The following is a 14,208-nucleotide window of genomic DNA, read 5'->3' as shown; positions in this document are numbered from 1 at the left end:
GGGACAGAACCAAAATCCACATGGTTTGGAAGCATACTTCTTAACCATTCGGCCATGCCCGTGCTGACAGATAATTTTAGCCAGAATTAGTGTTTTTTTTTTCCTTTCCTTGTTCCATCTATTGATTGGATTTTCCCCTAAAGACATTAATTTTTCTCCCATAAATAATTATTTCATTGAAAGTTATACTCTTTATGTATTTATATCTTTCTCACCACTTACAGAACTTTAATAACAAAAGGAATCACTGTTTCATCCATACCGTACAACACTACCGTCCTCACTTCTGTCTCTGAATCAAGTCGTGCTATAATTGTTTTTGTCTGTTTCTTTCATTGATAGAATTGCTGTCTGCAGGTCATTACACATTTAACAATGTGAATTGTTCTATTATTTTTATGGTGTCTTATGTGTTATGTCAAGTGTCCAAGGTTTAATTGTCTATGTGCATTGCCATGCCTACAAGTATTATTGTTTTTTACTATTATCATTATTATTTTAATATTTTTATTATTATTAAGGCATTGAGTAGGCTCCTTTGTTAACATACTGACCAAAATGCTTAGTGGCATTTCATCTGTCTTTACATTCTGAGTTCAAATTCTGCCAAGGTTGAATTTGACTTCCATCCTTTTGCAGTTGATAAAATGAGTACCAGTTGAACACTGGGGTTGATGTAACTGACTTATTCCCTTTCATGAATTTGCTGGTCTTGTGCCAAAATTTGAAATCATCATCATCATCACCATCATCATGAAAATCCCCCTCACTTTATGCTGGTCTTTGTACTGTTCACCTCATCCTTCGCTCTTGAGGTAAATAAATGATATCATTAATATAACTATCATTATTATCATTGTTATTATTAAGATGGTGAACAGGCACTTTTGTTAGTAAATGCTGAACAAAATGTTCAGCAGCATTTCATTTGTCTTTTCATTCTGAATTCAAATTCCACTGAAGGAGAGTGCCTTTCATCCTTTTGAGATTGATAAATTAAGTACCAGGTGAGCGCTAGGGTTGATGTAACTGTCTAGGCCCCTCTCTCAAAATTTCGAGTGTGTCAATAGTAGAAAGATTATAATCATCATCATCATCATTATTATTATTTTATTATTATTATTGAGTGAGAGAGCAGTGCATGCCATCAAAATGACACTGGGGTAAAATATACGAAGCCCACTATACCCATCATGACTACCCATCTGATAAGGGTACACCAGGCACATGCATCACAACCATGTGTGGTTGACATGGTGATTTCATATCAAGATAAACAGCGCATGACCTCGCAGGTGGGATCCAGTTAGAATTTTCTTCAAGTTGAGTAGGCCATCCCGCTCAAAAGATCCCTGAATAAGGTTTGTTTAAGGATGTTAAATGAAACACCCATGTTTCCAGAGGTGTATTTTTCAAACCCCAAAGAATTCCTCGCAACACATAGCTATGATGCTCCCCCACTACTTCTGCTCATGATCAGAGATGCACATATCATCAACCACCAAGGGACATGCTCAACTGGTTAAGGTCAAACAACTGACAAGCAAATCTGTGGTATTGAGCAGAATATTTGCTGTAGCTCATCTTTTTATACCAAGACATTATTATTATTATTATTATTATTATTATTATTATAACTATCATCATTATTTTACTTCTTAGAGCTGTTGGTCTTACTTGCTCTGGTTGATTCTGTGAGAGCAGACAGCAACCTGTTGCCAGAGGTCTCACAAGATTTCTTTCCACATATTATAAGCCTTAATACCAGGATGTTAACTTGTCATGAAAGACACATTATTATTATTATTATTATTATTATTATTATTATTATTATTATTATTATTATTAGAATTGTTTGCATGCAGGACGAAATGCATAGCAGTATTTTGCCTGTCCCTATGCTCTGAGTTCAAATTCCATCAAGGTTGACTTTGCCTCCTTTCATCCTTTCGGGATTGATTAAATAAGTACCAGTGGAACACTGGGGTCGATGTAATAAACTAGTCCCCTCCCACAAATTTCAGACCTTTGTGCTCTCGGTTGGAGGGATTATTATTATTATTATTATTATTATTATTATTATTATTATTAAGATGGCAAACTGGCAAAATTGTCAGCATGTCAGACAAAATGCTTAGCAGCACTTCTGCTATATGTTCCAATTTCAAATGTTGCCAAAGTTTTTCAACCTTTCAGGGCCAATAAAATAGATGCAAGTTGTGCATTGGGGGAGGGGAGGGGTCAGTGGAAAATTCCCCAAAGTTTCAGCCCTTGTGCCTACAGTTGAAAGGATTATTATTATTATTATTGTTGTTGTTGTTGTTGTTGTTTAAGTCTGTCTTTTCAGAAGAATGGAAACAGATAAATGTGGGCACAGTTTTCACTAAAAATCTCAAAAGTGTTTTGATCTTTTCCCCATCTTGTATTATGACTTTCTTAATATTTCGACCATGACACACACAAAAAAAAAAAAACTCTCAGCAAGAAAACAAATAAACACAACCAAAAATAAACAATATCTCAGTAAACAGAACTGGTTTATCCAACTGGATGATAAATGTTGATGATAAATGAGAAATAAATTAGCAGAGTAAACAAACCAATTGCCATTAAGAAATAACCCAAACAAAACAAAAATACATTATTTACATTTGACGGATATTTGTCCTCATCTTGGTTTTTGTTAACACAACATTTCAGCTGATATACCCTCCAGCCTTCATCAGGTGTCTTGGGGAAATTTCGAACCTGGGTTCTCATTCCCAAGGTATTTTTCGATATTATTATTATTATTAATTATTATTATTCAGGTCACTGCCTGGAATCGAACTCAGAATCTTGGAGTTAGGTAGCCCGTGCTTTTAACCACTATGCCGTATGCAGATGATCAAATAAGATCATTTGAAAAAAACATAACAATATTATGAGTGACAATCAAACTGAAGAGAAGATTTCTGCTGCTGTTTAACCCAAAGGTAATAATGAGTAAGATTAAGTAAGACTGTGATTAATGACATCTCATGACTGACCATCCATTCTCTTTCCCAGATAAAGTGTATCTGAGACATTGTCCAACATTTCATTCCTATTTTTTCTGTACAGAGTGTGAGGTGTGATTTTGGGGACATTTTCTTGTTTTATCAGAGGGGTTAAGTAACCATATAGAGGTCCTTCATTGGCTTGTTGAAGAGAAATGGTTGATATTGATGTTAGCCTTGTTTTGTTTTGAATATGTAATTTTTTTTACAAAATACTGAAACAAGTAAAAGAATAATAACAACAAGAGCACTCAAAGAGCACAGACCTCTGCCAAGGCAACACCAACATCCTCTCATTGAGATGATTTGTAAGACAATGATTTTTAAGACCAGAATATCTGAAATAAACTCGACTGCTATCACAAATGAGAATACTAGAAACGAACCTGACCGCTCTCAAAAATTAAGTAAAAAAAAAAAAATAGAAAAATAATCCAGATTCCTTGTCCGGTACTAGATCGATCCTAAAATCTAATCAGTTCATGCCAGTCACGAGGCCAAACATCTCTGAAAGTTTCATCCAAATCCATCCAGCGATTCTTGAGATATCTTGTCCATGGACAAAAAAAAAAAAACAAGCAAACAAACATGACTGAAACAATACCTCCGCCTTCGCTAAGGTGAAAATAATAATGGTTAAGAGAAAGAGCGAAAGAGTATGTATGCATACATACATACATACGTACGTACAAGAATCATACATACATACATACATACATACAGGCACAGGCGTTTGGTAAGACATTTGCATCCGAATCACATGGGTCTGGATTCAGTCCTACTGCATGGCACATAACACAAATGCCCTGTACCATAACCTACAACTGATCAAATTCTTATGAGTGTGTATGGTAGACAGAAAGTGAAAGAAGATCATTGTATTGTGTGAGTGTGTATATATATATATGTGTATGTGTGTGTATATAAATATACTCTATTATTAAAGCTTCAAAAATATCACAAAAAATTACTACTCAGAGTTTCATGTTCTTATTCATTAGGCAGTTGTGATATTTTTGTGATGTTTTTACTGCTTTATTAATAAAGCATATTACTCTACCTCTGGTATTTGAGTACTCTTATTTCCCACCTTGTTTCACATTTATGTGCTTACTCTGGTATATATATATATATATATATATATATATATATATATATATATATATATATATATATGGGAGAATATACAAATAATAACAACAGACGAGGACAGGTGGTGTAAATAACAAAAGTATATATTAGTATGACGCTCGGGAATACGGAAAGTCTTTGACGTTTCGAGCTACGCTCTTCAACAGAAAGAATACGGAGACAAGGAGAAAAACACGGAGAAAAAAAATTGAATAGTGTTCAGTCAACGGTCAATCATAATAATGGCTGATCATAACAATGACTGACCGGAAGTTAGAAATTCTTTTTTCAGGAGAGCTAAGAAAATGGGGAGATAACAAACAGTGATCGAAGAACGAAGAGAGAGAGAGAGAGAGAGAAAGAGAGAGAGAGAGAAAGAGAGAGAGAGATGTGCATATGCTGTTGTTTCATTGCCTTGACATTGTATGACAGTTGTTGTTGTGGAAACAGTGTCCTATGTTTCCAAACTTCAATGAAGATATGTCTGACCATGGGGAAATATTACCTTACTTGGAAGCAGGTAAGGGTTGGTGACAGGAAGAACATCTGGCTACAGAAAATTTTCCTTAGCACATTCTCTCCAACCCATGAGAACATGGAAAATTTGATGTTAAAATGAGGATGATGATATATTTTGTGTCTATAAATAGATTGCCTACTCATTTCTCTGAGATTGGTTACATGATACAGAACCTCTGATGAGATCCCAATAAGGGTGAAAATCAACTAAGGCTGCTTGTCATGTCTTCAGTTTATGGAAAAATAAATTTGACATGTTTGTATATCAACACCATAGGTTTACATCCAACCATCCATCCCTCCAAATCTCTTTACTATCTCCTCCATGAAATGTGTGTGTGCTTGTGAATCAGATTTCTTTAGATGCATATTATTAGAACAAACACACACACACACACACACACACACACACACACACACACACACACACACACAGAGTAAGGTTCTTTCAGTTAGTGACTGCCAATTCCAGTCAGAAGGCTTTGGTTAGCCCAGAGTGAAGTAGGAGAAACTTGACCAAGGTGCCACACAGTAAGACTGAATCTGAAACCGCACATTTGAGAAGCAAGTTTCTTAATGACACAACCATGCCTGTACCTAACAACAATCATGCTATAAATAATGAATCAACAAGGGAGCCTCTCTCTGTTCACATGACCAGCTAGAATTAGCAGCTAATCCTCCCTTAAATCACATCCTATCATAATCATCATCATCATTATTTAACATCTGTTGTCCATGGATTGGATTGCTTGACCAGGGCTGGTAAGCTGAGGAGCTGCACCAGACTCCAATTATTTGTTGTGGCATGGTTTCTATGGTTGGATGCCCTTCCTAATGCCAACCACTCTGAGAGAGTAATGGGTCCTTTTTATGTGCCACTGGTACAGGTACTATTTGAGTGACACCACAACTGCAATTTTGCTTGGCTTGATGGGTCTTCTTCTCAAGTACAACATGATGCCAATGGTCTCGGTCATTTATCATTGCCTCCGTGAGGCCCAACACTTGGAAGGTGCTTTTCGCATGCCATCAGCATTGGCTACTTTGCCTCCATGAGGCACAACACTCAAAAAGGTGCCTTTTACATGCCACCAGCATGGGTGCTTTTTACGTGCCACCAGTATGGGTGTCAGTTACGTGACACCAGCATCAGCCACGCTGGTCAGATAATATACTCTGGGGAAAACAAAGAGCAAACAAGCAGTGTGGTCATGGCTGGATTGGGATGCCTTCAATTGTTGATGTTGATTTATTCATTCATGATTAACCTGTGAACTAGACAACACCATTTTTATCATCGTCATCATTATTATAATAATCATAGGAGTCTAGGAATTCAATTTCATTTCAGCAAAAGACAATGACTTGAGTTAAACAAATTTTTCATATTTACTTAACAGCAAACCAATTGTAATTTTGTTGATTTTTGTTTTCTCCCTTAAGCATAAACTTTCTAGAATGAGAATAAATATTGTTTTTTTATTATATTTTTTGTTTTGGTTTGGTTTAAGTGTATAAATGAATAATTAAAAATCTTATTGATGCAACTTCAAGTTATCTGCATATTAAACTATGGTATGGAATACATTTAACTTGAATTTCAAATTAAAATATATCCTGCCAAAACATTAAAATGCATTTGAAGAGTGTCTGTTTAAGAAAGTAGAAGTTTGAACACAAAATATAGTCTAGCATATGATTCTATTTGTAAAATAGCACCATGTTTTGTTAAGCATTTGGTTTTTGTAAATTTTATTCATTAACACATAATGGGGATTTTAAAATCAATTTTATTAATTTAAAAAAAAAAAATTACATCATTAAAAATGAAGGAAAATATCCTAGAGAAATAATAATTGACGAGAAGATAGTTCATTTCATGATTCAGAAGTCCTTGTGGAGAATCAGCTGAATAAACAAGAGTTAAAAATAAATCCCAGAGCGAAACCATTATCAATAACAAATTAGGATTATCTGCCTCATATACACAGATAGAGAAATAGTATGAACAGACAGACCAATGTAACAGCTTCTATTAATCCCTGAGTAAATATTTGATTTTATAACTCTCATTGTTATTATTAATACCATTACTATTATTATCTCCTCCATGAAATATGTGTGTGTTTGTGAATTATTATGATTAAAGTGGTAAGATGGCACAATCGTTAGCATGCCAGGTAAAACACTTTGCAGCACTTCATCTGTCTGCACATTCTGAGTTCAAATTCTGCTCAGGTTGAATTTGCCTTTCATCTTTTTGAGGGTGATAGATTAAGTACCAGTGAAACACTGGGGTCAATGTAATTGACTGGTCTCCTTCCCCAAAATTTCGGGCCTTGTGCCTTAAGTAGAAAGGATTATTATTATGATTGAGATTGCGAGATAACAGGATCATTACCACATAGGACAAAATTCTTAGTAAGATTTCTTCCAACTCTTTATGTTTTGAGGTCAAGTGCCACTAAGGTTGACTTTGCTGTACATTCTTTCAGGGTTGATAAAACCCTGAAAGTTGAGCACTGGGGGCAATATAACCGACCAGCCTCTTCCACAAAATTTCAGCACAATGTTGTCATTTTAAATAAAGAAAGGATTATCATTATTATTATCATCATCATCATTATTATTGAATGAGAGAGCAGTGCATGCCATCAAAATGACACTGGGGTACAAATATACGAAGCCCAGTATACCCATCATGACTACTCATCTAATAAGGGTACACCAGGTACATGCATCACAACCACATGTGGGTGACAATGTGACCTTATATCAAGATAAACAGCACATTACCTTGCAGATGGAGCCCAGTTAGAATTTTTTTTCAGGTCAAGTAGCCCATCCTATTCAAAAGGTCCTTGAATAAGGGTTGTTTAAGGACGATGAATAAAACCCCATGTTTTCAGGAGTGAATTATACAAACCCCAAAGAATCCCGCTTGACACATGGCTATGATGCTCCCCTACTGCTTCTGCTTGTGATCAGAGATGCACATATTGTGAACCACTAAAGGACATTCTCAAGAAGACTGCACCAGACTTCTGTGACTGTCTTGGCAATAATAATAAATGACTGCTAATTAAAACTTAAAATTGAAATTAAAAATTAACATAAGTGCCTATCATATTACACTAACTAAAGCTCAGCAATGATTAAGAAAAACGTAATAATTGCTGTATCCATTAAAAAAAACAAAATATTGTTTTAAATTTATTTCCTATCATTCACCATAATTTTTCTTTTTTTCTTTCCTTTTTAAGGATTACATTCATAGCAATATTAACGTTTGAAAACAGAAATAATTGAATGCATAAAACATTAATAAAATTCATAAATATTACATTTGTTATTACCAGCAACAAGTTAAAGACAGTTATTTATGGAAAATAATGGCATTATTGCTACATCAATCTGAGACTCCTGGTTTTAAAATCTGAGAAGAAGGTACAACCTATGGTGTGAATTTGAAGATAAGTGATCTGTGATAGTGTAGGTGCATTTCAGAGTACCTATGCAGGGTACCATGGCAGTGTTGGTATAGTGTATGGTAGATTTGGTGAGGTGTATGGTAGAGTTTGTATGGTGTACTACCTAGAAGTGTATAGTAGCATTAGTGTGATGAGCTAAGAGATGGGGACATAAACAAACCAACACTAGCTGTCAAGACACACACATACAAAAATTAGGTTCCTCAAAATCAGAAAGGAGAAAGCTGATTCGAAGGCTTCAGATTCAATCCATCACTGGAACTGTAAAAATCTGTAAAACTTTCCAGAAGTTTATCATTTAAGTATATATGAGCATGTCTAGACATGCAACTATATGCATGAAAATACATACATAAAACAAAACATAAAATCTGCACATGTACATACATACAAAAAATACCCTGTTGATGTTGTTCAAATTCCAATGAAGGACCCTTGAAGATTACAAACCGATGCTTTCTTTATTGGTAAGAAATCTTGAAATAAAACTGAATAATCATACATGCAACATATATATATACATATATATATATATATATATATATATATATATATATATATATATATATATATATATACACACACACACACACACACACACACACACATATATGACAGGTTTCTTTCAGTTTCTATTGACCAAATCCACTTGCAAGGCTTTGACTGACCTGGAGAAATAACAAGAAGACATTGCTAAAGGTGCCATGCAGTAGGACTGAACCTGGAACCATGTGATTGAGAAGCAAACTTCTTACAGCCAACACTAAACCTATGCTAATAAAATGTCACATTGTAACAACCTGGCTGAATAAATATCGTCTTTTATTTGAGTCAAAGATTTTGTGGATAATCAATTCGTTGTTGTTATGCAAAAGTGTCATAAACCAAAAAAAATTGCTTTTTCAGAAAACGAAAAAATAGTTTCACGATTTCATAGCAAAACCATTGTACTACACTTTGAGAATTTTTGATATCTTGGCATCTGAAGCAGTTGGACATACGACAGTTTGACCAAAAGAACTGGCTATTATAAGCAAAAATAAATATTGCAAAAAAAAAAGTAAACAAACACATTTGGCTAAATTTGGACATATGACAGTTTAACATAATAGCAACAAATTGTATCTGATATACTTTTCTACTATTTCTTTATTTATTGCATTGTTTTGTAATTCTGATATTAATTTCCAATTGATCTTTCATTATTTTAAAGAAATTGATATATTGACTCAAATAATATCCATCTTTCTAGCAATGATAACAAATATTGGAAATGGTTACAAGGTGAATTCCATGAATAATAAACTTCATTTTTTAAACAAGTGTGACTTTGATTTGATTGATTAGCTTGCTAAAAATAGCAGCCAAATCGCTCTCAGATTGATTTCTACAATTTTTGAAAAGTGAAGAATATATTCTTTGGAATATGTAGTACTAGATTTACATTATCCCATTATCCAAGAGAGGTTTAAATTCAGAACAAAGAGAGAGGGAGAAAGAGAGAGAGAGAGAGAAATCTAAACAGTAAAAAATTTAGTTTGGTAGTTCTCTACAATAACATCTGCAGTCATAGCTCAGTGTAGTTTTTGTAAACATTCACAGACACATGAAACCAGCTTTCTATATTTTATATAAAGATATATAAATATGTATATACTTCCATTCATATACATAAGAACATGCACACACACACACATGTATATATGTATGTCTATCTATCTAACTGTCTATTCATCCCACTATCATCTATCTATCTCTCTATCTATCTAATTTTCCGTGTTTATCTATCTGTCTGTCTGTGACCTATCTGTCTGTGACCTATCTGTCTGTGACCTATCTGTCTGTCTGTCTGTCTGTTGTCTATCTATCTGTCTATCTATCTATCTATCTATCTATCTATCTATCTATCTATCTATCTATCTGTCTATCATTTATCTATCTATCTGTCTATCATCTATCTATCTATCTGTCTGTTTGTCTGTCTGTCTATCAGTCTGTCTATCTGTCCATCTAACTGTCTAACTGTCTATCTGTCTAACTGTCTTTCTATCTAACTGTCTATCTATCTAACTGTCACATAGCCACCCTTGCACCTATATGCTTATTAATATCTAGCAGGAGCAACAAAGTTTTATATATTTATATGACAAGCTTATTCTTCCAGTGCCTGTCAAGTAAAATTTCCTCAAAAGACTTTTGCCATCCCAGAATTATAATAAACAATGCACTTCATGGTGAGACAGAACCTGAATCCATATGGTTGAAAATTAAAATTTTTAACAATACAGCCATAATGCCACCCTTCTGTTATAAAAATAAATATTGTAAATAATATATATATATATATATATAATTCATATTACTTCTACATTATCTCATTTCCATTAAAATGTTTCTTTTTAATATTTATGAAAGGTAATTGCTTAAAATTGGAACAATAATTTTAGCACAAATTTTAGAACGAATACAAGATTGTGGCAAATTGAATTTGAGATCTATTATGATTCTTAAATTGAGTATTACTTTGCTTAATTTGGGAATGTCAAAGTTTCCACAAATTTATGCTTCATTCTATTCTTTTAATGATAAACCTTCATAACAATACAAATATAATTTTGCATCTATCTCTATACTTATCCATCTATACACACATACACGCACAAACACATAATCTCATACACACACCCTCTTGCATACAAGCACACACACACACACCCTCATGCATACAAGCACACACACACATCCACACATAGACATACGTACAAACACCCTCTTGCATACTAGCACAAACACACACACACACACGTGCACATAAAAAAGAACTGTATGTTGCTTCAACAACATTCTATGATATGCACATATGTTGCAAGATATTGATTAGATATTGTACAAGTTACAAAGTACTACCCAAACATTACACATGCTGCACTCTTCAGACTAAACAAAATATGTTGCAGTGTACAGACTAAACACTGCATATGTTGTGCTGCACACCACTGTACAGACTTAATGCTAGACATGTTGCTGTGTACGGATTCAATATCACATATGTTGCAGTTTACAGACCAAATTCTACATATGTTGCAGCACATAGACCAAACACCAAATATGTTGTGCTGTATAGACTAAACACTACATATGCTGCAGTGCAGTCTAAACATCACATATGTTTCAATGTACAGACTAAACACTACATATGTTGCAGTGAACAATCTAAACACCACACATGTTGTGCCATACGGACTAAACACTACATATGCTGCAGTGTACAATATAAACACCACATATGCTGTAGCGTACAGACTAAACACTGCATATGCTACAGTATATAGTCTCAACATCACATATGATGCACTGTACAGACTAAACACTACATAAGTACCACATATGTTTAGTACTAGGTTTACAAAGAATGAGACTTGGGGTTGATTTGTTCAACTAAACACCACATATGTTGTACTGAACGGACTAAACATGACATAAGCTGCAGTATACAGTCTAAACATCACATATGTTGCACTGTACAGACTAAACACTACATATTCCCTGAGCACTACTCAGACATGCATAAAGGCATCCATGTCTGAAGATGGCTCAGCCACTTGCATGTTGATTTCATGAGCAAGTTGTTCCCTTGATCGAATCAACAGAAACCCTCATTGTTTTACCCAATAGAAAGCTAGTTTAATTGAAACTAATAAAAAAACAGATAATTATTTTATGTTAATTTATGTTTGTTATGTACATTAGGCAAACCAGTTTAGACTGATTCAAGTTTGTGAGTGCTACTGTTCTCTCTGTGGTTAGAAAATAATAAACTGATCCCTGATAAAGCTTTAATAAATGTCGATAGTCAAATTGTTCTCTTCTCAATAGAAAAGTTTTTAAAAAACCTGTTGCTTAACTGCAAAGTTTTACTTTTTCCAGTGAGATTGAAAATGTATGTCCAAAAAAATATATCTTTGTTAGTTGACCTGAAGATCTCTCTCACACACACACCCACTGCACTTGTTGCAATGTAACTTATTACCGTATTTTAACATGTATAAAGAACCCTTTTTTGTCAAAAATTAGGTTAAAAAAATATGGGAGTTTCTTATACATGGATAGTATTATAATCCCTTACAAAACCTTTTTTCCAAATTTTAAGCCCCCAAAAACCAGAGGGTTCCTTATACATGTTAAAATATGGTTAAAGTTCTGCTAGACATTGCAACCAAACTTCCCTCAAATAATATCCAACTATTTTTAACAATGACATACGGCATATATTTTATCTTTGGTGATTACAGCTGGGATGTCATTAATTACAGATTTGTACTATTAGAGGGGACTTGAGGTTAAGTCCCAACAACAGCTCTAAATACAATTTGGGGTATGGATTAAGGGCTATATTTACTCTTGGTAGTACCATACTGAGACACTTGTCGTTTTGGTAATTTATATATGAACATCAATGTTGTAATGTGGTAGCAATATGATTGATACAGAGGAGTGTCTGCAAGCCATATTCTTGTATCACACATGTATTCTTTTATTCTTTTTCTTATTTCAGTCATTTGACTGTATATATGCTGGGGCACTGCCTTAAAGAGTCTTTCAGCTAAAGAAATCGGACTTATTCTTTGCAAGCTTAGTATTCTATCAATCAATTTTGCTGAACTGCTAGGTTATGGGGATGTAAACATACCAACACTGGTTGTTAAGCAATAACGGGGGTGGGGAACAAACACATATAAAGCTACACACACACAAATCATCATCACCATCATCATTTAACGTCTGCTTTCCATGCTAGCATGGGTTGGACGATTTAACTGAGGACTGGTGAAACCGGATGGCAACACCAGGCTCCAATCTGATTTGGCAGAGTTTCTACAGCTGGATGCCCTTCCTAACGCCAACCACTCCGAGAGTGTAGGTGATCAACTTTTTGTATCTGAAAGGGATTTTCAATCCAACATTTTACAATGCTTATTATTTGTAGCTTTATGAGATTCGAGAATCACTGTTCCAAAAAACAAAAAAAAAAAAGGAATTATTTCCTGTTTACAAAGATAAACCATTGGAATTTTCCAACACTTAAATACACTTTTGTTTCTACTCTTTTAGCAATAGGAACTATGTTATATGCTGTTATGATAAACATCAGAGATAGCACCTTTCTATAAAATATGATTGGCAAAATGTGTGACTAACGTTTGTTGTAATCTACTCTAGTGTTCTCAATATCATTGTTAATAATAACTACTTGTTTATCTTTTTCATTTACTTATTTATACACACACTATATATATAGGTATATATATATATATATATATATATATATATATATATATATATATATATATATATATACCTATATATATATATACTCTATACATACACACACACACACACACACATATATGTATGTATATATATATATATATATATATATATATATATATATATATATATATACTCTATACATACGCGCACACACACACACACACACACACACACACACACATATATATATATATATATATATATATATATATATAATTCTCTCTTTCTCTGCATGCATACATACACATATATTTACTCTATACATACACACACATATACATATATATTTATGTGTATATTTATATATATATATATTTATGTGTATATATGTATATATATATATATATATATATATATATATATATACGTATTTATTCTGTGTTTGAACCAATTACCAGGTTAGCCAAGAACAATTAAATCAGAAACACTGCAAAAAGATCTGATATAGAAATATCTCATAAGAAACAAAAGAAAAGAAAGAACCAGACAAAAAAAAAAAAAAAATTTCACAACAAAGTATTTCTAAGAGTTTTTTATGCTTCATCTTCTCGGGAGAATTGGATAGAAATGGAAACAAAGAATTTCTAATTGTGCTTATTCCTTCAACAATGGAACGGATAAATGTAGAAACAAAATGATAGAAGCCATAAGGAGAAGAATGAAGCATAGACGTTAATGTTGAAGTAAACGGAATG

At 33.5% G+C, this 14,208-nt stretch overlaps 1 protein-coding gene across 2 annotated transcripts in view; it reads right to left on the bottom strand.

Moving 5' to 3' along the window:
* LOC106876825 (neuroendocrine convertase 2) overlaps positions 1-14,208 on the bottom strand; it is a 172,389-nt gene that overhangs the window by 41,649 nt on the left and 116,532 nt on the right. The window contains exon 5 of one of the 2 annotated variants that reach the window (XM_089365492.1): positions 6,465-6,599. The exons of the other annotated variant lie outside the window; for it this stretch is intronic. Coding sequence (XP_089221618.1) covers positions 6,490-6,599 — 110 coding nt within the window. The 3' untranslated portion in view covers positions 6,465-6,489. Of the gene's footprint in view, positions 1-6,464; positions 6,600-14,208 lie in introns of those variants that run through there. 2 annotated transcript variants of the gene reach the window in all.

Source organism: Octopus bimaculoides, chromosome Z, assembly GCF_046866305.1.
Source record: "Octopus bimaculoides isolate indiv1 chromosome Z, ASM4686630v1, whole genome shotgun sequence".
Classification (NCBI taxonomy): domain Eukaryota; kingdom Metazoa; phylum Mollusca; class Cephalopoda; order Octopoda; family Octopodidae; genus Octopus; species Octopus bimaculoides.
This window is presented reverse-complemented; position numbering and strand designations above follow the sequence as displayed.